Consider the following 26,129-nt stretch of genomic DNA (forward strand, 5'->3'; position numbering starts at 1 on the left):
ACAGCCTTCTGAAGGAAGAATTTGTGTGCACAGTAAAGCACGTATTCTTCATGAAAAAATGATTGCTTCCTGTATACCCATTTGGACTCATATTCTCGACCTCAATCAAAGTACTTGACAAATTCGCTGAAGTTTAGGCATCATTTTTAGGCTTGTGTTTGTCCTAATTCACAGCTCTCTGGATCTATACTGTGTTTTCTCTTCTAGAACTTGAATTAAAAAGAAAGGTGGAAAATTTTTTGCCTTATTGCAGGAAGTGGGTTGCAGCCTGCTTGTGTTTGACCACTACAGGGGAACTAATACATCTTTTCTAGATCTTTTTTTGTACGGCGCGTACACTCCCTGCTATAGCTGTAGTCGCTTACTGTATGCATGTACTTAAAAAAAGGGATGCCTCTTTGCAGTCAGTGTCTTAGGGCAATATTTGGGCATAACTGATGCATTAATCATCTATAATGAGCAATAAAATTATTCAAAGTTACTAACAAAATTCAAATTATTTTAATTTTTGATAATTATATTAGGTTATGTTGCCTAAATGTAAGTAATGATGATTGGCATTGGCAGGTTGCTCAGTGCAGCGTAAGTAAACAGCGTAGTTTAGATTGGTATCCTTCTTAACTGAACTTCGTGACGTTGAATGCATCCCATTCCTGGGATGTATTAAAAGGAGTGTGGCCAGCAGGTCAAGAGAGGTTCTCCTCCCCCTCTGCTCTGCCCTGGAGAGACCACATCTGCAGGGCTGTGTCCAGTTGTGGACCCCCCAGTTTAAGAAGGATGTGGAACTGCTCCAGCAAGCCCAGCGCAGAGCTGCCAAGGTATCAGGGGCTGGAGCATCTCCCTTGTGAGGAAAGGCTGAGAGACCTGGGCTTGTTCAGCCTGGGGAAGAGAAGGCTGAGGGGGGATCTCATCAGTGCTTATCAATATCTGAAGGGTGGGTGTCAGGGGGATGGGGCCGGGCTCTTTTCAGCGGTGCCCAACGCCAGGCCAAGGGGCCACGGGCACAAGCTGGAACACGGGAAGCTCCCCCTGAACATGAGGACAAACCCCTTCCCTGTGCGGGTGCCAGAGCAGGGGCACAGGCTGCCCAGAGAGGCTGTGGGGTCCCTTCCCTGGAGACATTCACCCCCCGCCTGGACGCGGCCCTGTGCCCCTGCTCTGGGGGTGCCTGCTCACGCAGGGGGTGGGACGGGGTGAGCTCCAGGGGTCCCTTCCGACCCCTGCCAGTCTGGGATTCTGTGAACTGAGAATTTGACAACAGCTCACTTTCCCCATGCTATTCTATTTCCAGCTCAGCTGGAAATACACAAGTACAGCTTTCATCAGGGTATTTTAGTCTTAGCCAGAAATTTAGGCAGAATGAAAAATAATAGGTTGAGAAATCTCACCCTGCATTGCAGGGGTTACCCTGGGGCTTGATTTGGGGTTAGGATAAAAACTCCGAGTTTTCTTGTACCTGCAGAATGTCTGTGATTCCCAGTGCTCACCCCGGGTAGACTTTCTATTTCCAAATTAAATGTTTATGAGCAAAATAGGATAGTTATTGTTATTTTTCATTTATCTGCTTTTGCATCTCATACCATAATCATAATATTCATAATTTTCTGATGTCTATTTTGTCATTATTTTAATGGACAGTCGGTAGAAATTTGTATACGTTTGTTTCCTCCCTCTAGCCCTTTCCCGCTTTCCACTCTCACAACGTATACTTGCGCTGAACATTTCGCTGTATTTTGTGACGACGATATTTGCCGCTAGTACCCTTAGCAGTAGATCGCACTGCAGTGGCATGCACGGAGCTAAGGGAAGAACAGAGGTTCCGTTACTTTAGGCACTGCACGTAAACAGAAAAAAAAAGATGATCTTGAGCGAATTCTCCTCTCCATGAGATGGTCAGCCTCAGCAGAGATATAAGGTGATTCTGTAAATGCTGATATATGGTAAGAAAACCCCAAGTTCTTCCCTTCATCAGCATTCAGTAAAGCATTCAGAGCTGCCTGCCTGGGACGGGAGAAGATGCTTTATCTCTGTGTTCTAAACAAAGGGTGCTTCAGCCATAAATAAACATAGATCGAATCGAAGGCCTGGGGCGGTTTCCCTACAGTGAAAGCAGCTTCTCCGATAAGGTCAGGGAAGCACTCGCCGACACCTGCTCTGGTGCTGATTAACCAAATCTCTACATGGCTTCCGAGAGAGAGACAATTAATTTCTGTAAATGCATGTTTGTGAGTTAGGTAACTGGGCAGATGCGTCCGTGTGAGTGATGTGTCACCTTGTTGTCTCCTTCCCGAACATCTTTGTCTTCTGTGCATCAGCTAGTCCTTAAAACTCTTAGATTCTAGAAGTCTACTGTCGTGCTTTTGCATCCTTTTCCCTCTATGAAAATACCTACCAAAACACTGACACCGGCAGTATCAGGGGTAACAAGACAGCGTGTATCTTCCTGGGCGTTATAAATATTGAGCTCAAATCTTAACGTTTGCTTAGACTGAGTAAAACCGTTCCCACCATCCCTTGTATATTTTATTATATTTCTTATACTTGCTGATCACCACAGCCTCTGACGACCTGTCAGCCGAACGTGCCGGTCAAGTCCGCGTGTTCGCTCCCTGGGTATTCACACAGAGGGCTTGTGTCTTCTCGGTGAAAGGCGTAGGAACAATGGCATTGGAACAGTGAAGGGTAATATTGCAAAGCAGTGAGATAATCAAGAAGGCTTCCTGCAGTGTCAGGCAGAGGATGCCCTCTCTTTCTGAAAGTGTCGGATTTCTTCAGGTCCGTGTCTAGAACTCAACATAGTCTTCACACTTGATGGATGCTGTTGATGCTAGATGGATCCAGTAGCGAGGATGCAGGGTTTCCTAGAACACCCTGTGATGCTCCCACCAAGATTTCCAAATCTAAGGGAGTCGCTAACAACAGAATTTGTGTCTTTGGTCTTTAAAAGTCAAAAAAAGGCACACAAGGGCTCAGGCTGTTGTTTCTGCTCCAGTTAGGTGGGTTTCATTCTTAATGGACCATTGGTTAAGGGTCAGTTATGTCCTGACTGATGGTTCTGTAAACAATTTTTTAAAAGAATCAGAGTCAACTTGTGTAAAATCTTTCATTTAAGAGTTTCATCTTAGCTTGCGAAGTTTATCCTCCCCATTAAGGCTGTATGCATCTGTCACCGCTGTTTATGGGATTGTTGCAAGGGCCATTGTGCTACGTCTAGTAGACGTAATTGAGTGAATTGAGGAATAAGTAGGTGAAAAGTAACGATTTTGAAAACAATCTGTGTTTTCAAGAAAGACCTCCAGCAGTTTATATTGCTCGTTTGTGCAAGTTAAACTTCTTCCTTTTGCTTCTTTCTATCCTGGATACCCAGGTGTGACATTAACACTTCATTGGGCTCCAGAATTACAAGAAGTCAGTACGTTTTACTGCACTGAAATACTCGCTATAAGCGATGATATATTGTGCATCCTGACTTTGCCATAATGAAATGAAAGAACAATCCAAAGAGGCTTTTAGCACCGCGCAAAAAGGTAATTTGCATCGCCACTAATCTCATGCCACTCAAGTGTCCGTTGTTCACCAGAACAGATCTTTTCCTTTCAGATTGAGACGTGTTATACACACTCCTGACACCTCTGCAGAGTCTGCTGATTTATTTCTGTTTTGCTGATAAACTGCAGCAGATTCGTAGGTCTCAAAATTCACATGCCCTAAGACTCTAGTTATTGGAGAGACGTTTAGTAGGAAAATTAAAGTCCTTATTAAATCTCCAAGTGTAAACAAGCTGCTCATTGGACTTACCGAGGACAAGCATTAAAGATGCAAATATCCTGCTAATTTTAAACAGTGACATGGGTAAACATGTAGTGCAATGTCATCTGAAAAAAAAAGCCCCGCCCAGAGTTTCTGCAGAAGGCAGTAATTCTGTCTCATTGCATGGGCTCTTTGCAGATGCGGTTGTTCATTTTGAACTCTTCGCTTGTGGCTTCGAGTTGAAAATACGCCTGTATACTTTGCTGTAGTGCTTGAGACACTTTTGACTGACCTGAACCAAACTCGTGGAATATTGGGGTTTTCTGCGTTGTATTATGTGGAGCAGAGAGTGATCTGATGTGGTGCTGGTGGGTCCTTAGTGTGGGAAACACTGCAACAGTTGGCGTTGCGCTGGCAGTGGTAGATCATGTTCTGTCTCCTATTGCCTGCCGTGTGGAATTTCTAAACGCAATATTAGAATGACGTCGGGGGAGAGGGAGAGAGTTGTGTACTGGTTTCAGAATAGCGAGCCTCAGATTTTGCCATTCAGTCAGAATAAATGAGTTCTCGTCTTGCTGCACAGCAGTGATTTTTCCATCTGACTTTTCACCCTAATATCTTGTATCTTTCAAAATCCACACCTCTTTTTCTTCTGTTGTTCCACACCTTATAAATGGAGTTACGATTAGTGGTATTACTTGTTTCACTTTCTAGTCCTTCACTGGTGTTTCTTGCCTCTGCAGTTCTTGTTCAGCTCCCTCTCTCTGATACACATTTGTCCGAATGCATTTTTTTACACCTAAAATGTCTTCCCATTTCTTCTCCCTTCTCCCTTCAAGCTCCACAGTGTTTGTGCAGTCTGACTGTGGTTTATGCAGGTGTAAGTCAGAGATAATGAACTTGAATATTGAGGACAGAGGTGACATGTGGTTTCAGTAAGACTTGCTTTGTTGTGGCTCACTTTATGAACTACTAATGGCAAAAAATCACAAGAAATATTCCAAGGATGGTTTTGTGTTCTTCCCAAGAACATGGAGAGGCAAAAAGAAGTCCCATGAGGTAGGTGAACAGCGGCGGCTCTGCACTGTCAGAAGATCTGGGAAGCTGTGTGGTGCCTGGTAAGTCTTTAGTCAACGCTTGGAAGATGATTTTCCTCCCAGTCTTTGGTAGCAGACATTGAATGAAAGGATTCAGTTGTGGTTTCTGTGCTTCTCTAAATAGATGTCATGTGTCTGGTGACCAGGATTTATAAAAGTGGTGACAATCTTGAGTCGGTATCCAGAGTTTTTACAGCCTAGTCGAAACTGGTTTTATCACAAAACTGAATAGACTGATCATCTCTGCAAGTCACCGCTGGTTAGAAAATAATTTATAGGAATATAATTGCAATTCTTAACTGCCAGGTTATTTTTCCTAATCCTAAAGCCAGAGACAAACCACTTAGTTAATGCCATGACAAGCAATGGTGTGCGTTAATTAGGTTGGTACGAACTAAGAAATATTTCCAATCAAATCCTGCACACTAGATTCTAATAGCACTTATACAGCTACCTGTGAGTTTAAACAAATGCAACAGCATGTTTGGCGCACTAATTTCAGTTTAAAATCATAATTCAAGTCAAATTCATACGTCCAAGTCACCTGCAGAATGTGGAGTGGCAACCTTGCTGAAAGTATTTCATTCACTGTACAGACATCGTGCCCAGCCGCTGCCTGGGGTGTAGCATGGGTGGGAGCAACTGTCTTCTCTCTTGAGTGGCTACCGGAAGCCAGACACAGTTAAGATCACTTCCTGCGTGCTCAAAATGGGGTTTGAGGGACCGGGAAGAAGATGATGCAGTCATGAACCTGCTCATTCAGTGGGTCGACATAATGTAGTAGTGAGATCAAGCTGCAACTCTGAAGAGCGCGACAAGCTTTCCCCAGGATACCCTTTGCCACCAGTGCAGCTCCCCAGGCCAGGTGTAGTTAGGAAGGTGTAGGAGCTGTGTCATTCACGGTGGACCTGCAGGGACAACCTTCCAGCGGCACGAGCACTCTCTGTGTGCGCTGGGCAGCTTTGGGACGGGTTCTGGCCTCATCCTCCCAGCCCCGCTGGGGCGACTGAGCAGCGCTGTGGCTGCTCGTTCTCTGGGCCAGACAGAATGTCATCCGCTGGGATACTGACTCTTTAACTTTCATCCGTGTGTGGAGCGGCACGGTTATCCTAGCAGACCTCAGGAGCAATTACTAGTTTGATAATGCCCTTACAGATTCCTGCGATGGTTATTCTTTTTCTCACGCCTGAATTATGCCCTTTCCTAATACCAAGGAGGTGCAATAAGGTGAGTGTAACTCATACTCAAAGGACCTGATCCATCCGAGTGGCAATTCAACTGGTTTTTCCTTTGGAACCACCGGTACATGTAATGACCGTGAAGTAATGACTGTATTTGTCGTCTTGTAAATTTTTACTATTTAAAGAGCATTTGCTGCATAAATACTGCTGAATTAGCCATCTGCAGAGATGTAATTATGGGTGACTTTAAAGCTTATTTAAACAGGGAACATGTAAAATCTTCATTACACCTGCAAAAGCAGAAAACCACTATAATTAGGGATTATGTCATGGCTGGAAACCAGCTTTCTCACTTCCCTGAAATGAATGGTAAACCTGGCTGTACATACCTTAATTTATTTTTCCTGTATGCACTCCTCGTGAATTTTCTTTCATCCTCTTAATTAGATTGATTTGTACACCTACAGAGTTCTGCCTGTAGTACGCATCGGACCCGTTATGGTTTTGATACAGTAAAAATTACGTGTATTGTAATTTACCACAGCAATGGTGGCCCTTAAGACTTCATCCAGGACGCACGGTTCCTCGTGCTTCCCACGAACATGCATGGTCTTGACCTTGCAAAGAACCTGGGGTATTTTGTATAATGAGATTTATTTGAATACGTGGCCTTATTAGATGTTTTAGCCCGTTTCGCAGCAGTTGTTCTGCCAACTGTAGAAATCCCTTGGCTGAGGGCTGTTCAGTGAGCTCCGTGCAGAGCTGCCGTGCCAACGCCTAGCAAGGCTTCCCGTCAGGGTACGGTTTCCATTCAGTCTCCCTTGCTGGCAGGTCTCACTCAGGTCTGTGCTTATGGTGCTAAATAGGCCAAGAATATTCGGTTACAGAGAAAAATAGCGCATGGTCTCAGAAAGTTATATAAAGTATTAGATTGTGAATTTATTAAATGTGACAGCAACTTAATATTTTATACATTATTTCATTTTTCTTATAAACAGTAGGGTCGATAACATTTTTCAGGTCCAAGAAATATATGGTTCTGCGTTTTTGGTCATGACAGATAAGAACCGCTCAAGTATGTTTGAAATATTAGCCAGGAACCTATCTCGAATATAGCACAAAATAAGTGGAATTCATTCGAAGAACACAGTTAATGTGTAATACTCCCCCCGCTAACGTGCTACCCAGACAGTAGGGCTTAGAAATCTGGTGGAGAGTTCATTACCAGGAAAGTTACCTTAACTGGGATAAAAAAGTGTCAATTTGCTGCGTATGCATGCCATTGAAGGTCATAAAAACACAACTTCAGTCATTTCTTTGAAGAACGTGTTATGACATAATTTTTTATCCACAATTAACGCTTACAATAATGACCTTTCTGATTTTGGCTGCGGGGATGACGGTCTCGCGTCTCGTGGTGTGGAGTTCCTTAAGGTGATAAAGCTAGTCAGGATCAGAACTGGAGATCAAGGTCAAGCCAATTTGCTGCGTCAAACACTGGACACTGCTTGCTGCTTTGTCTGGAAACGGTATTCCTCCTTAGGGATTGGACGTGTGACGTGATTTCGGAATTAAAATCCCTACGAAGCACTCAGAACATCAGCTGTGAGCCATTTGGAAATAATTTTATTAATTCACTTCCCTCAAGTCCTTCAAAATAGTAGCACATCTGCTTTGGATTTGAATGTTTCAGACTGAGACATCCTTAAAAGAAAAATAGTTTCCTCCAAATTGTTCAGCATAAGCATATGTTCCTCTCATTTGAAAAGCAAGTGCAGCACAACCCAATCAAAGAGCAACGTGCCTACGTTTGTTACTGACAGCTACATTATTTGAAATTTAACAGAGTATATTTCCTACCAGTTGCTGCCAGCAAATAACGTTTTAAAATAGTTATAGTCATTTTGTTTAATGCATCATCACTCTTAAGTAGAGATGCAAGTCATTGTTTTAAGAAATTACAGAAAAATTATTGATGGATTTTCAATGAATTTTTACATTTCTGTGGAGCAGATATCATTTTCTCATCGGCTGCATATAGGGTTTGAGAGCTCTACGGCAAAGAGTCTGAGAGTGCGTTTTGTGCCTTCTTCGGGAACTTCTAGATAAAGCCACTTACTGAATTTCTATAAAACCCTAGAGAAAATCTTGCCTAATTAATTAGAGGACTGCTCATTAGCAGTGATAAATAATCGCTTGCAACCTCTGAAGAGCAAATGCATCCTAATTTTTCTGTTTCTTTCCATTTCCCTTCTGTCAAGTCATTCTCTGCTGTTGAAGCTGTAGAATTGATTCTTCTTACTTACTGATCTTACCTACTCTAAGGTAAGAAAGAAATAAGTTTCCTAAACTCAGCAAAACTTCAACAGGCGAAAAACTGTGAGTGCGAGGTAACGCTGATGTTCGGCCCTTGCAAATAGGTATTTGATTGAAGCCTGATTTTACTCAGACTCAGTGCTTAAACTAGTCTGACTTCTTAGCTCCGTTATGCTTATTCGAGGCTGTTCTAGAACATCAGTCCTCCTACGATTAGTGACTTGCATCAAGCTTCCAGCTTCTATTTTTTTGTGTTTATATTACACTAGAAGCTGTTTTGCTACCATAAGCCACAAAAATATAAAAAATTACAGGAGGAAATGAAGTAATTATCGTTTATTTGATGAAAGTGAAAAAGTTTAGCTACAGGTCGTCATAGATACAGTATCTCATTTGAAATCTTTTCCAGGCCGCCACCGAGCACTGTCCTATTATCAGAAAATGAAGATTAACACTCAGTTAGCTTTATTTCGTGCCAGTCCTTTCTGTTGACTGTAATTAATCAACTTTCAAACGAATAATTTTCTTCTGTTTCAGAACAGAAAGTGAAAGTGAATGTTTTCTTTGAAAGTTGAGTTTTGGTCATTAAAAAATTCCCCAAACAGCCTTTACTCAGCTTGATTTCTTCAGTAAGCCTGTCGCTTTCTCTTTAGGATTCTGAGTGCTCGTACATGCAAATCGGAATCTCGTAGGTGAACCCGTAACGATCACCGGGATAGGTTTAAAGGTGGGGCGCTCTGTAGGTGAGGTTAGGGTGGGTGTTTGTGGGGTCAGGTCTGCCAGGGTCACCTGTTTAGGTGAAGATTGTTGGGGGTGGTGAGAGCTGGCTGCTCCCTGGAGGATGGGGAGCCAAGCATGGATGCATGGCCAGCGGGGCGGCGGGCTCTCCAACCAGGCCAACAGTGCCCAAGGATGGATGCAGGGGAGCCCTGGAGGGGCAGTCAGCTTCTGCCGAGAGTCCTGGCCGCCAAGCAAGCCCGTGGTGACGCAGGTCAAGCCAGGAGTAGTCTACAGATCGGGTGTGGATCAACTGGCTGCACGGCAGCAACAGAGCCGGAGGCAGACACGCCTGCGGTGGAGCTCCGCCTGGGACTGAAGACCCAGGGCTCAGGTGAAATGGGGCTCACGGGCCTGTGAGCAAGCGGGTGGCTAGTGACCCCTGGTCAGGGCCAGTAAGAGCCACCAGTGCACTCAGGGCCTTGACAAAGGTCTAAGGCTGGCAGGGGGCGTCAGGCTGAAACTTATGCTGGAGTTGGGTTAGGCTTTAGCAATAATTCAGTGAGAGATTAGTGTGGTTTATGACAATGCATTCATTACCTTTTAAAAAAGTACTGTAATCAAAGATAACTGTAGGGAAATAAAAGATAATATATCTTGTAACCAGCTATCGTTCCAGTTTGGCTTCTCTTTTTCCTTTGTTTATTTGGCAGGCAATCAAGCCAAACCAAGCCTCAAGACACTTCACAGAGCTGCCAAAATCAGGATTTATTTTTTTAACAAGCCCTATTCTAAATTAGCCTCTCAGAAATGAATTCAGTCGTGGAATAATTACCTCCTTGTAGTCCCATGTCCCAACAGGATTTTGTTAAATGCAGACTTCCCATAACCTCCGTTTGCTGTAATTGACTCAATTAGAGGTGTCCTAACTCCTGCCTCTTATGCAAGATAAATTTCTGTCTGGCAGGGGTGGAATTTTTCTGGTTTACCACTGTCATATAACGATGCCTTTGAAATGCCTTTCCGTTGGTTAGGCTTTATTGAGGTTTCTTGTCTATATTACCGGTAGCTTATCAACCACTGATACCATGCAAATGCCTATCTTTCTGGCAGGCTTCCACCTTTGAGTGTACATGATTTGAATATGTCACTTTCTGTAATATAGGCCGGTAGAACAATTTGCAGTCCTATAAATAAGGGCACTAAGTGAAGGCGGTTGATGGCTCTTAAAAAAGGGTAGGACGCGTAGCAAACAGCAATTGGGAACAACCGATTACCAATAAAGGATCCTTAAATATGACGTGCTGAGTTTGCGGGGACTTAGGACAGTGAAGCAACAGAGTGACGTTTACAGCTGAGTTGCCCTAAAAGGTTGGCTGCCGTATCCCCGTCTTCCATGGTCACGCGTGTGTTGTTCGATCACACAGAGCCAGCGGCTTCCACTGTTTGATCCAGCAAGAAACAAGCGTTGTAGGAATCCGTTTCCTCTGGATCAGCTATGACGACTTGTAACAGCAGCTCACCACTGCATGAATTTCGTCCTGGTAAAAGTTAGTCTCACATGTCTAGCAGCTCTAATTTTATTATTATAAGCCTTCTGCCACAATAGCGCTGTGAAATAAAATAGGTAAGATAAAATAACTGTATGTGAGGGTCAAAAAAGTTAAAAAAAACCAAAAAGACAGGAAAGGAGAAGCACTGCTGGAGATCAAAAAGATAAGGGACCCAGAGGAGGAAGGGAGGCTTTCTGTACCTTCACTGTAAAATGTTCTGAGGTACAAGCCAGTGTAAATAAACTCATATAAATCAGCTCCCGCAGTTCCCAGAGAAGAAGCATTTGTAATATTTTGATGTCCTGCAATAAATAAACACCCTGTGGAACTGGAAGTCCCAACATGGAAATACTCTTATTAGAATGCATTTGTTTATTTGCCAAGTTGGTTACAGTTTGTTTTACAAACATGAACGAAAACAAACTCTTAGAGGCAAGAAAAGTGCATTCAAAACTGAGCATTATCAAGAGAAAGAGAAACGTGAACCACCCCAGTTCTGGTGCACTTTTTTCCTTGGAGAGTACAAGAAAAGAAAAATCCAGGGATTTATAAAATTGAATTTGTGAGGGTGCCGAAGCAGCTCTAGTCACAGCACATTGTGTTATAACCGGAATAGACAGAGGCTGCCTGTAGCGTTTATCTGTAAACAATTCTAATGTGATTCCACAGCGAAAACCTGCACTCATTGTATGTGGGGCTGCGTACTTGCCGTCATGTCCTAATGATTTAATAATTGCTTTTCAAAATCTCAAACGTAAGCTCTCAGATAGGAGGCTCTTTGTAACTACCTGAATAATTCAGCTTGTGTTGTGCGTTACCCACACAGAAAACTTTTCTTGTAAGCGAAAAAATCCTTTGTCAGGACAAGAACAATGTACAAATCTAGTTTTATCTTGTACCGTCCAGTTGTTCTAATATAATCTCCAAAACAGTTGGAAGTTGTGTTAAAGCCAATATATTTTTAGTATGACCTGTCATTCAAGAATTTGTCAAATTCGTTTTGGTCTGGCGGGGGTGACATCACATCCTTCTTTGTGATACCATAAACCAGCATTTAACACTAACGGCATTATTTTGATCAATAGTGCTGTGGTCTCACCTGCGCCTACAAAGGGCTCGTTGGTGTTACAGAAGAGGTTCTTAAAGAACTGGCTTTTATAGTTTCTTTGCTTTAGTTTACTAAGGCCGATCCATTTATTCGGAGCCATTTTACCTCTTTCTCTGCTACCACCTGAAGTTATTAATTAGGTTTTCTACTTCAGCGTTACACTTTTCAGGTCACTCTGATGCCTCATTGAAACAAGCCCATTAAGGTGAGTGATGTGTGTTGTAATTTCATTAGCGTCATCAATAATGTATTGCACTTCTCTGTTTAGGAGTTCTTTGTGTGGGTCAGGCTGACGGTGTGAATTATAAGATCAAAATAGTTAAAGATGAAGGCAGATACTTAAGCAATTAGGTCAGAGGCTGGAATTGTTGTTTTAGAGGTGTAGGCTGCAAAACCAATTTGTATTAAGGAATGTTTAAGTAATTGAATTTTGCAGTATAAATTAAAGTCCCTTGATTCCATTAGGCGTGTTGTGGTCACACAGTGATATCTTGTGCCAATGAAATGGCTGGGTTTTATTTTTCAGTCCATGCGTAATCTGTAATGAAAACGCTTTTCTGACTTGTAAAGGCTCGGAAGTAATAAACTGGACTAACCATGTGTTTTCATTTGATGAAGGTTGGACAGAGATAAGAAGTAAAATTGTATGAACTGACTCTCATGAACATGCGTAAGAGAGAAATCATTTTATGCAACAAAGGGGTGGCATGGCTTGCCAAGCAAAGATAAGTAATTGGAAAATATAAGACCCCGGTGAGAATTTCTAGGAGAAAATCTGGCAAAACCAGGTGCCGTATAATGTTACTTAGTATTATTTGCATACATAAAAATAAAAAATAGGTTCTGTCATACTGTGCAATCAGCTATGCTGAAGTCACATTACTGTGGCAAAAGTTAAGATATTCTTCTAAATTATGAGAGCAGACTGCTTGTCTCTCTCATTCGTCAAACGACTAAGCTTTTCTCATTAGACGCTGATTTGTACTGCGATCGGGTGGGATGCGCTAGGAATACTTCTCTTTTACGGTGGATCACCTGCCTGTGGATTTACTGTAGAATCACCTGTGATTCCAAAATCACAGCAGTAGAGGTAAACTGTACTAATGTCCTTGTATGTCAAGGTAAACCACCTTTTTAGTCTGTGTGCCACGTTTAGAGCACGTGTGAAGATGGGATAGGAGGGAAGATCTGTTCCTGTTCACGGCAAATGTTTTCTCAGCCGTCCCCAAATGTTCCAGTCTTCAGGTCATCCTCTCTTCAGAGTCTGATTTCTCGCAGACTAGCCTTGCTCTGCTGATGGTTATTGTCTTATGGCATTTTAATTCACTGACATTACCCCCAATAAAAGAATAGAGGGATCCTAATATAGATCACGACGCCAGTGTTGTAGGCTTTTGGAGCAGAATTCTAGCCCAGTCGAACTCTCCCAGCCACCGACAGGACTGCCACATGCCTCCTGAGAGCAGAAAGTAGCGTGATTATCTCTAGCGTTGCCCCTGCTGTTCAAGGGCTTCGAGGGGTTGTGGACAGGCTTCTCCCTCCCTGTGAGCTACGGGAACTACAGAGGAGGGTTCTTCAGAAGCCGGGTTCTGCTTGCACTGATCTCAGCAGGAGTCCCCGAATTGATTTCAGAGGAAGCAAAATCAATCCCTGCTTTGAAAACTACAGTATTTCCCATAGCACAGCCTATCCGTAGAAACCAACCGACCAAGAACGTGTCTGGTTCTTGACATAGACAGTTTTCGTTTACTACGTCACAGAGACGCTTTAGGGACGGTCCATCGTACAACTTCAGTCACCTTAGAGTGTAACCTGCATCGTAGCCTCAAGGAACGGTGGCGTCAGCTCAGAACTGAGGAAGCGGGCAGTTGACCTCCTCTGGCTGCCACAGTGTGAGCTGAAGAAGTTACTGCCGTATCTGCTTGTTACTGTCCTCTTGATGGAGGTTTTGGTCCCCGCTGAGCTGTTCCTGCAGGTGTTCCTAACCTGTTTTAGCCTAAATAGGCTAGGTCAGTGGTGGCCTATATTTAAACTATGTAAGCTCTCCTACTGCAGTGCTGGATTCGACTGATTCCTCTCCTCTCTTTAAAGCCACTATGTATTGCATTGCAGAACACTTGAAATGGCTAGATGTATTGCGGGCAGGGGATAAGAAGCTCACCCTCCTATTGCACGTTGCTGGGTTTGGATGTGTAACCTATATAGGAAGGTGAAAACATAAAGGCTGAAAGATTGTGTTATGAGGGTAGGAGTTCTTTTGTATCTTTGAAGAACATTGCCCCTCATTCAAACTGTTTTTTTCAAAGTGGAAAACGTGGCAGAAGATTGTAGATGTTTTGCGGCGTCATTTATTGGGCTACTGGGTTACCATTTCCCCCTGTAGACTGACAATAATAAGACACACTTTTGGAGTCATCTGCCTTGCAGGTACTCAGCAGTTTTATTCCTGATTTGGAGCTGCCGTCGGGCCTGTTCTGCCACGCAGTTACAGAGCACCTGAGTTGTGCCGCTTTCTTGCTGAGTTCATTCTGTCAAACAACTTCTCCCGTGCCCTGAACACCTGCCGTGTATTTAAGGATTAGGTCCTGCACCAAATCACGTGTAGCTTTCCTGTTTCAAATATCACTCGCTTCTGTTTACAATCAAAGGAGCTCCTGGGTGGAGATTTATGATATTTACATGCTCTTCTAATTAGGATAATGATTACACCTGTTTTCAGATAACATTTACAGCCTGCTTCAGAGAGTCTCATTGAAGTCACTGACTAGCTTTGAATCCTGAGCCTTCGACCCCTCGTGCACGTAACATTTCCTCAGATCAGATCAGACGTTACCTTTGCATGTGATTTTATACGAGCCATTAAAAAGTCTTGCAGATATTATAGGGAAACACAGATTTTGTTTCATAAGGGTTTAGCTGTGCTTTCCATTTATTTCCTTCCTCAAGTATGTGACATTAAAGATGGGTTGCTTTTGTTCTGATGCCACAAAGGTTTATTGATGAAATGAAGGCTCTGCTGAAGGCAATGAGAGTTTAACCATTGACTTCAATGCATTCTAGCTGAATTTCGCCTCTGAAGTGTGAAATAAATAACAGCAGCAGGTAGGAAATAAAAAAATTCCATGCCTAGGGTCCGCAGTAATAACCAAACTTTTTTTAGCCGGGAATAAATGGAATCCAGCCGAGACGTGAAATACTTCATGAGGGCTGTGACAGGCCTAGGCTCACGATTTTGAAAAAAAAATCTTGAACGTTCAGAGAGGAATGTGAGATTTCTGTGATGATTCTGGGAACGTTCCAATGTGTGTGCACCTCGAGGAGTGAACAGATGCCGTTCACAAAGCCGTAATAAATACGTAGCTGCCTTTCAGTTCGCCATGGGTCAGCTTTACTGTGCATAATATGTATCATCTGTAAAGCGTGGCTGATTCTTGCAGGGCTTCTTGATGATTTCTGATTAATTGTTTTGAGTAAAAAGTTTACCATTCTCCATTGTTCTCTTTTAGAAATATTCTTTACAGGCTAGATGAAAGGACCAGCCAGTTTTCAGTACTGCTCGAGGCACTGGAGCACTGCAAACTACATCAGTCAAATGAGACCATTCGAGCGGCCTTGTCAGAGGTGCTGAACAGCATCAATTCAGCTCAGGTTTACTTCAAAGCAGGACTTGATGTGTTTGAGACTACCTTAGCTGGAAAGAAATGAGAGGATTCTCTGCATTCTAAGACGTTTGTTTACAACTCGCGAAACAAAAGTTCGGCTTGGACCAGAATTTCTCTGAGGATGAAACCTTTCTCAACTTTTCTTTCAGTTGGCTCTTAAAGGTACTGCAATGCGTGTTTTTATAAATATAAAACAGTCTTTTGCACTGTTCACAGTATGTCTCAAATGTCTGTTTCTGAATGTATAAAACATAATGAGAGGTAATAACGCTTAAGATAGGATTTTTAGAAGGACATCTGCTGTATTTTTATGTGTAAAGTATATTTTTCTGACTAAGCTCAATCTTGCAAAGTACCGAGCGCATCCTGCAATATGCCGAAGACCTGGTTCTGAGACACCCCAGGTGTGTACCCAGGTGAGCTTTCCATGCCTACTCTGACAGAAAAATGTGACGGAAGTATGCTCTTGTGTTTCTTAACTTCCTCAGCAAGCTCATCCGCTTCCTTACTCCTTTCAGAGTAAGTAGCTGAAGGATGTGGCGCTTCCTTGGGTATCCAGCGCCAGAGTCAATCGGGAAATGCACAAAGCACTCTTACCAGTGCAATCCAACATCTCTACTCCTGTGGAACAATAAATACCTCAATTCTGAGAATACAGATAAACTTTGATTATCCCATTTCTGTATAAAAAAAGAGTTGTTTTCTCTAGTAAGTCTTGAAATCATCGCAAAAAAAATTTGTCTCCAAATTATTTGAAAAGTTTGAATCAATAGTGACACTTTTACAAAAATACTTTATGTTAAATAAAAGAACTGCCTAGTCTTTTAAGGCAACGGGCCTTATAAGCTTATACATTACCCAAACTGTCTGCCTCAAGGTCACCCTAAATTTCCAGATAGCAGTAAATGGATACAAGACCTCAGAGTTCTGGGAGCGTTTTTGGAATTCCACCACTCGACCACACCTCCCGCTCTTCTGGGCCGGATCGTTCCCCCAGTAGTGCCTGGCATAGAGGACCTGGACTGTTGTCAAAAAAGCACAAGGGAAACCTAAATTAATTCCCTCCTGCAGAACCAGGAATTTGCCTCTGAAGGCACAAGCTGATGAGGCGTATTGCAGGGCTAAGGCTCAGATCTGGTTTGCGTTGGTGGAAGCCCTGTACAAAGGCTGTAATCACACCATTACCTTGTTGGCCTGAAGTAATCTGTGAATGAAAGGATGCGGACGTTCGGTGTCCTAGCCTCCGAGGGGGTAATATACACGCTTGAGAACTGCAGGTCTTAATAATATAAACGGTTGAAATTGTTAAGCCCTGTTGGGTTTGCAGTTTTACAATCCCAGATGATTCTGGGGTTAGAGCTTAAAAAATTAATTTTATATAGATACTTAGAATTGAAATATAATTTATTTGATGGAAACGTTAAATGTATTGTTACCCAGTTTGCCATGGAAACATTACAGAAACGTTTCAGGTTGCAGTAAAAATGGACAAAGTATCTGCATTCATGTAAAGAAATTGCCTTCTGGAAAACTTCAAAGTGCGTAATTTGGTGAAAGACTTTTTAAAGCGCGTGTTCAGATAGCAAGAAATGAGAGTTGTGTACACATCTGGGTTTCTGTTTCCAAAAGTCCTTGGCGAACGGGCCGCTATCAGCAGTGACCCGGGACTAGGTACAGGTAGCTATGTTCTTGCTACATTTCATTGCAAGTCATCATCATAACACGGGCAAAAGCATCCCGAGTCCGACCAGAGGCGGGGCTGCGCAGTTGTACAGCTACGGCTGAAATGGGAATACGTTCGACATCAGCGTGACTGCACGAACTGAGACGTGGTTATTTCCTATCTTTCCCCGGCATCTGGTAAGCACGAGAGTAACCGTGTACTTTTGCTAATGCTGGTACCAATTCTGTTTGCTGCAGCGAGAATTTGACTTCTGAAGAGTGATATTTTTCCGGATGCTGCAGTGTTTGTTCATCCCCTTGTTTCTGTGGTCTTTCTTATTGTAATACGTAAATGGTCAGAATAGCCACATTTGAGTTGTGTGTTTATTTTGTGATGGTATTTGAGGATGGACTGGGCACACTACATTTGATTTGTATTATTTAATGGGGACCACTCCTTTAACAGTTTGTTTAGTAACATATTTTCCTTAGAATGCCGACTCGCCGTGGAGCCGACATCTGTGCTCTGAAACAAGATAGGGTCAAGTGCCATTAAGAGATCAAAAATACAGATTAACCCTTCCTTTAACTCTGCCAGGTGAATTTAATAACTGCTTCCTCAGTTTTCTTATGTAAGTTCCACCAAAACCACCTCTGATGTAACCAAAGTGTACTCATGCAAAATTGGTGAAATCTGTTGGGAAGAGTATCCCTCACATATGATTTCTCAACCATGTAATTCCTCACAAAAACATTTATCTTGTTTTCTCACTAACGTCCTTCTGTAACCACTTTTGAAATAGCAGACTTCAGAGTACTCCACCATAAAAAGCACTGCTTCTATAAATGCCTGTCTATTCTAAAGATAATGATATATTCTTGTTGGTGAGATGAATCAGATGATCTATTTAGGGACTTAAATGCATTGATTTCAATGTCACCTCACACTTCTAGATCTCTAGGCTTTTATTTCAAATGTTCAGATCTTACGTGTGAGTGTTCAGTGATAATATTTGTACCATTATAGCTTCGGAAAAGACACTTTTGAGCCATATCCTTCCATTGATTTTTAAATCCTACCTATTGACTTCAAAGAATTTATAGCAAGTTAAGGTCCTAAATAACCAGTGTGTTTCTAACACAGAATTTTTGCCCAGCCAGCTGTGGAACATCAGCTAAAGGAAGGTGTTAGTAAATCACGGTAGCTTACCCAGATTGAATACATTCCAGTATTGTGTTGAAATAAACAGAGCGCCCTTAAAGGCAGAGTGTGTTTGCAGATTGCCTGAATGATACTAAAAAATTGTTACCTTTAGAGAAGCATCAACTGCCAGAAACAGTATAACAGATGCATTGATGGCCAAGTAATCTAGAGTCATGCTCACAGTGGCCAGCAAGTCCCTGCAGCTTGCAATATTTGTATGTCGAGACAGTTTATAGTAAAAAGCTAATAGGATTTTATTAGCGCATATTTTAAAGAGTCCATAAAGAAGCTAAAGTGCAATCAACTCAGATGAAAAATAAGTACACAGGAGCTGGATTTTGAATACTAACCTTAAAAAAAGGCAGTGAATTGCTTTTATCATCCACGAAAAACAAGGCTATTTTGATATACGATATCTGTGCGAATACGCAAACACACAAATACGCAAATGCCTTATCTTCAAAACATTGTATGAATACCAATTTACTTGCAGTGATATGACACGTCTACGTGAACATAGATGTAAATAATAACTATGTGAGAAAATTAGGAAACACTTTGCACTGCTTCACTTGCTTTTTAGGAAAGTATTTCAGTCTAGAGGTATAAAGGAAGGCACTTCAGCTGAGCTCAGTTTTTCCGGCAGTAGGTGGGGAAAGGTTAAATCTCTCAGGCATCACAGAAGGGACCTCTGGAGGTCACCCAGTCCAACCTCCCCGCTCAAGCAGGGTCACCTGGAGCCAGTTGCCCAGGAGGGGCCATGTCCAGATACTTCTTAATATCTTCAGAGGGTGGATATTCCACAACCTCTCTGGGCAACCTGTACCAGTGCTTGGTCACCCTCACAGAGGAAAAGTGTTTCCTCCTTGTGTAGATAATGGTTTCTCCAAGTCTCTCCCTTTGTTTCTTAGTCGTTAAATTATTGTAATTGGTTTAGCTGCAAACATTCAAAAGAGAACCATCGTTTCATTCAGTGGAAACTCTTGGCCAAGCTCTCTAGGATTTTACAGTTAATATGGTGGAAAGTTTGTATAAGGAGATTGGTCCTTCACGCGTTGGCGTTTATTTTTAAGTTGTAGAGGCTAACGTCTTTATCTTTGGAGGTCTTTCTGTACGGTCCCAGGTTCCCAGTCACAGGATTTCTATCTCCATTAAGAGAGAGACTGAGAACAAGAGATGCATTCGAAAATGCAGGGAGCAAAAATACCCATCAGCATACGCGTAGCTACGTGCTGTGAATGTATCTGTTTTAACCAAACTTTGGGAGCCCACTCCATGGCTTGTGCTGTGCAAGGCAAGATAATTTTATGGGTCATTCTGGCTTTAAAAGCTATTAAATACTCTGAACGTAGTTATGTCTGAGCCTGTGTTCTCAAGGGAGTGGTTAAGAGTTTCCTCAGAAGCCTTGTGTTGCAAGCTGTTATCTGTGTTACTCGGGAATGGGTACCTCTGGCATTCATCACGGTTGCTATCTCAGGAAACAAACATAGTGTGGAAGATGTTCTTTCCCTTTAGCACTCTATAACATTTTAGCAGTATTCTGCCCGTCACAGAAGGGTGAGTGATAGGAGACAAATCTCATTTTAAGATGCCTGAGACCTGAATTTTGAAAACAGTTAGCCTTATACAGCACTGTAATAGTTTAAAACATAGTAAGGTGTCATCTGTTGGAGCTCTGAATCTACAGAACTTGGGATAGAGACCCCAGTATGGCAAGTAAATCTCTCAGAAATACAGAATACACAAGTTACTGTCTATTAATGGTTATATTAATGCTACAAGTTACTTGCCTACCAATGCAGGGATAGGATTTCATCACCCCACATAGTTTTTGGTCGCTTTAATTATCAGGCTGTCTTTTCTCCCTCTGCCTCCATCTTCTCCTGACCCCCTGCATTCCCTGCATTCAGCTTCTCTCACATCCTCAATGCCGTGTGATGACTTTCCCCATTCCTCACCACCTTTTTCTTGGTCATCCCCACTGGTTTTCTGTCTCTCTTCTGGTTCCTTATCACTTCTTAGTCATCCCATTAACTTACCAACCATCCCTTCTTCGCCTCCCCTGTAATTCACCAACCACCACGTTAATCTCCCTCTTTTCTCCCTCTGACCTCAGCCACGCCCGTTGTTCCCCATCCAGTTTCAGTTTCCTTGCCCTCTGCGTTCGAATCTGTGCAGCTGCTTTGCCCGTTCTGCGTGGGCATGGCGGAAAGTTACAGAGAGATAGATCATCTCGCCTCCCTTAAGTTGAGGTCCTTATTGCTGGTACAGCTGACCATAATAAAGAGCTGAAAGTGATGGAGAAGTCCTGCTCAGATCCAAATGGATGAAATAGAAGGACACATCACATCTTTAATTCAAAGTAGTTGATTCTGAGTATGTGCAAACAGCAGTTTTTCAATTATGAACTGATGGAATGGAAGCAGATTTTTCTTGGGGCCTGCAAAGTATGTTTTCTTATCTCCTTTCTCTCTGATGTCTGGACCAGGAAATTCCCTCAAAAACGTCAGTGTAGGCAGGTGATAATCTTGAAAGTATTGAAATAAAATTTTTGAAGTTGGGTGAATAAGAAATGATAGACAAACTTAATCAGACTTGGTGCTACCTACTACCTGCCTACGAAATAAAATCAGCAGTTTGTAAGCACATAACGTTTTCTGCCCTGGTGCGTGCCATCCAGTACCCTTCGGTACGTGGTGGCTACATGCGAAGGTTATGGGTGTAAATACCTGAGTAGGAAAAGGTGGCAGAGCAGAAGCAAAACTTCGTTACTGAATTGCAGCATTCTAAATGATTACGGATGATAAGGACTCAAGCCATATGCACAAATCTCTACTTGAACATGCACACTTGAACCTAGGAAGTGCCTAAGAATAATGAATAGTCAGCTAGGAAGCAGAGGATTTAAGGATATCTAAAGCAGACGGTATGCTTACTGAAACTATGATACTATCAAGCCTAACTTTTTTTTTTCACCCTCATTTTAATCCCGTTGCCCCTCATTATTTCTACTGTTGCACATACACACTCGTCGTAACTGGAGAATAGGCACGCCCGCAGGCTTAGATTTACTGAAGGATTACGTCCCCCCCTCAGTCTTACTGACTTGGTTTGTTTTTTTCAGCAGGATTCACTTTACCGTGACTGCTTCTCTGGGTGCTATTCCACATGAGTGAGGTCAGCAGAGTTTGGCCACTGTTTATGGAATTTCCCAAAAGATTTGGTATTGGAATATTGTTTATTTGTGTTTAGGCTATTCTGTTTAATCTCTCAACATAGATTATTACAAGCAAGAGTATATTTTTCAAAAAATGGGTGGGAGTCTCTTGGTCAATGCTAAGTAAAGCCACTTGCCCACCCAGGGCAGAATATAAATCTGTATGTTCAAGTGATGTACTATAATCTAGTATTAACTGAGTAGTTACTATAAATGTTGGCATGGATTAATGCACACATTCTCATATGAGCTTCACAGATTGGAATTAATACAAGGGCTTAATTTAAGAAATGTGATCAGAATATAAGCGTGGGACAACTGTTTTTGCTGTGTAAATGTAGTCTACGCTTACTCGTCTGCCTAATCCGTTTGGTTAAAAAAGATTAAGGTTTTGTTTAAGCTACTTTTCTCTGATTTATTTTCCAATAAGTCTTTGAAAATGAAGTCTTGCTCTTTGTTTTCTTTTAAATGTGTGCTGCCTTTAGTGTTTTTCAAAAGCTTATGGTGTGTTAAGACAGTGTAACGTCTTCTTGTCTGATCTTTCCCGGATTATTTGATAGAATTAAAAATGGTATTTCAAAGCATGGTCTTTGGAAGAAGGTCTTGACTGACCAGTTAACGTGTGTGGTATGATACGCTTGGGTGGCTGCCTTTACCGTGCAGCGGTACAGGTATGCACTACAATGCCTTGAGGAAGTAATTTAAGACAACAAATATTTTTTTAGTAGTATTGCAGAAACCTGCTAATTGTCCCCCATTTGAAACTGTTCTCTCCCGAGTATAATGGTAATATAGGAATGTCATACCAGGTTCTCGTAGCCCCTGCTTACACACTCTTACTTCAGGTGGCATGTTAGGGGGCTGTCTGAGCTGGCGGTGTATCTGCACAGGTTTTAATCGGTTCCCTCGTAGCCCCTCTCAGCTTTAACGCAGCACAGTCCTGACAGCGGTCTGAATGGCACCAAGGTGAGATGGATGGCTCTGACCGACCTGCTAGCTCACTACGGAAGCTGCTGTTGCCCCCTATCCTGAAAAAGTTAAATAGTAAGTACTTCCTATACTTTTGGTGTTTTCAGTCTGTATCCTGGGGATTCTGGAAAAGTACTGGAACACTGCGGGGTTTCTCATTTGCTGCTCTCAACAGCTGAAACATCTCACAGTCTGTGAATCCACTAGAGGACAAATAAGGAGCTGCTTAACATTTCGTACTTAAAGCAGATAGGATGAATACTATTTCTCTTTGTTTTCCCTTTGCAGTTTATGCAAGTTAATATGCAACATACTCTTATCACATATATTACGATTCGGTATTCTGAGACAAATGGAAAATGAATGAGATTCCATATCCAGAGGAAGTATAACGAATTCAGGGAACGCTTCACATTCAAGTATCTCAACCATTTGCATACTGTGAGAAAAAACTTGGAACAGATGCTTTTGGGGCTCTGGAAAACAACATTCTTGCGTAAGGCCAGGTCCTAGCAGTGCGTGCGCACCCCGCTGCATGGCAGTGTGCTGTATGTCCTCTTTGCTGTAGTTTTGAGGATTAATGCTCAAACGCCATTACCAGTGGTCACGTTAGTCTCAATATGAGTTTACCTAATTGGATGGAATACGCAAGCGTTTCTGCCTTTTGTATGCGATAGAGCCGCCGCCGAGTTGTGTTGTCTTTGTCGAGCTTTGGTACAGAATGTGAGATGCCTGAATGATGACTCCTTCGTTCCACCTACGTCTAAATTCTCATGTAGTAAAATCAAGTTGCCACAATTCACAGCTACTCAATTCAGAATATTAAGTAACCAGGGCTTTTTTGACCATGCAGTAATATAAACTTGATGCAGTGATTCCTGGAAACCAATAAATATCATGTTATGTGGAAATGTGCAATGAAGGGTTGATTTTTAGAACACGTTATAGAATGTCAAGTCTGAATAAAACAGCTTATTTGCAAAGTTCATTTACTTTGTATCAGTTTGTACTTTTATAACGTAGTGTAATAAAAAGGTAACGTTGGCCATTATTGTAAGTAGATTCTACGTACTTTGATTAAAAAACCCATTTTACTTGTTTGTGCTATGAATATAATTTTTGCAGTCTGCGGGAGTGTTTGTGGAGAAGGCACTGTGGACTGGAATACAGTAATAGACAGTTTGTGGAGGTGGTTGTGAATGAGGCAAGGGTTTTTTCCATGGTTACATTTTTGCTAGAAATTAAACTGGAAAATGAAGATGTGTATAATGTACATTGCACTGAATGATTTGGAATTGTATTCATTTGTGCTTTTTTGTTGGTTTTGCTTTCTTTTTTTAATTGGTTCTGCCGGTGAGCTGTAACGTATGCCTCTCAAGCTGCTGATTCAGTAATGTGGATCCCAGGGCATTAAAAGGTAATGGGAGGAAGGAAAAAGCCAAGGAAGAGAAAAATAGCTAGACAGAGCCTCACAACCTGGGATGTGATAATTTACTGACAGGTAAATTTTGAATTACCCACTTTTTTAGGTGCTGGTATATAGAAAGCCCAGATATTCATATAATTGGTCTTTCATGTAGGAAGAAATTGTCCCTGTATGTTTTTACAATCAAGAAGTTGAAAAGTAGGTAGAGACTTTGGATCAAACTCAAAGTATTCCAGATGAGACTCTTTTATTAAAAAAAAAATTTTTAAAAAGCTACTGGACGCTATCTGAAGAAAGGGACCAGTCAGTTCTGAAAATCCTGGTGATATGTAATATTCATATTACATAAAATTCAGACGAACAAGCTTTTTCCTGTAGTTCAGAGGTCCTGAAATTGCAAGGTAGTTGTTATCTCATGAAAACATGAATTCCATGTTTTGCTTATAGTATATGGGAACTTGGAGGCTTTTCTGTACTTCTGAAGCACTTGAGAGGTGTAATGGAATAGTTTCATTGTAAATGAATGTGTATTTCCAAATTTTATTTCTGTTTTGTTGGGGTTTTTTTTTTTTGAAACTGCTCTCCTGTTCACCAGATTAAAAGGAAAAATAAAAGCAATACCTTGTTAATGTTTTTAGTCATGGCTAGGTCATTAACGCATTCTGATACATTAGCTCCGTACAAAGCGCAGCTCTGGCTAGAATTTCTCATGTAACATAAAAGACTAATTTGTGAATATGGAAGGAAGGAAGGAAGGAATATGTTTCCTTCAAGCCATGTAAACTTGGGCCATGAAAATAAAAGCCAAGCATATATCAACAGTTTTAAACAAGTATCTTATTTTCAGTTCCTGCTGACAGACCTGTGGAAGTCGTTATTCCTGAAAAATGTCATTCAAGCTAAACATTCTTTGCCTGAGTATCAAAATCTTCTGTGGCTTCGCTTAGGAGACCGGACCATTAACGACTTTGGCTGAGTATTTGCCTGAGCCCAAAACAAACAAACAAAAAAAGCCCACAACAGTAAAAAGTGTAGATTTAACGTATTAGAAGCATTCCAAGTAGCCAGGCTCGGTATAGAGCAGATTTGTCCAAGAGAATGGGAATATAACCAATCCTCTCCACTGTTTTCTTCAGTCTTGAGATTGCTGTGGCATTTCTCGCACCTGTATTTCTTCTCGCATAGTAGCATAGAGATCCACGTGGGAGTGGAGTCTATAGGATCATGTAATTACGAAGGCATTTGCTTTTTATATGAAGTGTAGGTACGGTAACCATGCAACGGAAGTAATGAATAGTTTGATGCTGTCACAGTGAAGTGTTTCTATACTAGGCTGACGAGCAGGGTGGGAGTAGGAAGGGATTCTGGCCTGCGGTAGCTGCCTGGTGGGCCAGCAGTGGGTCGGAAGTCCTAAACGTGCAGAGGTGGGCACTGGGAAAGGCAGGTGCTGGTAAGAGGATTCTATTGCGCCAGGTGGCAGAAGGCACACAGTGGAGATCTGGCTCTTCCCAAAGAACTCTGATGCCAGTTTAACCAGCTCCGAATCTGTTCTGAATGCACTGTGGACCAGTAAGAGCGCTTCAGCCCTACACTGATCTGTTTATTTTGGGAAGGGCAAAGGATGAAATAGCTAAGACTTTAACACTAGAAAAGCAGTAGCAGATCCTGTCTTTGAAAGAGAAACGCGGGCCTTGTGAGTTAGCGCCTATATTCCATCAGAAGAGAATATAAAAGTCACTGTGAGAGTGGTGCTGTGAGCTGAATCAATTTTGAGACACTTAGTAACAACAATTGGATCGCCATTTTCTGCCTAACTGGCAAGAAGTAGAATGGGTGATCCTAGGACTGGGTAAGATAAGATAGGTCTAAATACCTGAGTTTAAAAAGCTTTAAAGCCATTTTTGAGGCAAATACACAAAGGCACCAGAGCAAAGAATTATTTCAGTACAGTGACCTTGAACAGTCCATTGACCTTATTTCTAACAAACTTCAATCTCTTTCTGCTTGTAGTCCTCCTCTCAGCCGCAGAGGCTCTGGGCTCTGTCTCAGTTGTTGTAAACCAAGATCGCTCCTTCGAGGCTGGCAGCTTACATCGAGTGAAGGTCTGATCTGCTGTTTGTAGCCCAGCCTCAGACAAATGGAAGCACTTTCTGACATTGCTTGTCTGTCTCATTTCAAGAGAAACCCGGTAAGGTTCCTAGCCAATACCTCCAATTTATCTTTGAGTATATCTGAGCTGAGGTCAGTGCTATGCCAGAGATGGATTA

At 42.0% G+C, this 26,129-nt stretch overlaps 1 protein-coding gene across 9 annotated transcripts in view; it reads left to right on the forward strand.

Moving 5' to 3' along the window:
* NAALADL2 (N-acetylated alpha-linked acidic dipeptidase like 2) overlaps window positions 1–24,478 on the forward strand; it is a 502,547-nt gene extending 478,069 nt beyond the window's left edge. For all 9 annotated transcript variants that reach the window (XM_064458021.1, XM_064458019.1, XM_064458018.1 and 6 more), the window contains one exon: window positions 15,229–24,478. In XM_064458021.1, the coding sequence (XP_064314091.1) occupies window positions 15,229–15,427 (199 nt within the window). In that variant the 3' untranslated portion in view covers window positions 15,428–24,478. The remainder of the gene's footprint in view (window positions 1–15,228) is intronic.
* Window positions 24,479–26,129: the final 1,651 nt, after the last annotated feature.

Source organism: Phalacrocorax carbo, chromosome 7 (assembly GCF_963921805.1).
Source record: "Phalacrocorax carbo chromosome 7, bPhaCar2.1, whole genome shotgun sequence".
Lineage (NCBI taxonomy): Eukaryota > Metazoa > Chordata > Aves > Suliformes > Phalacrocoracidae > Phalacrocorax > Phalacrocorax carbo.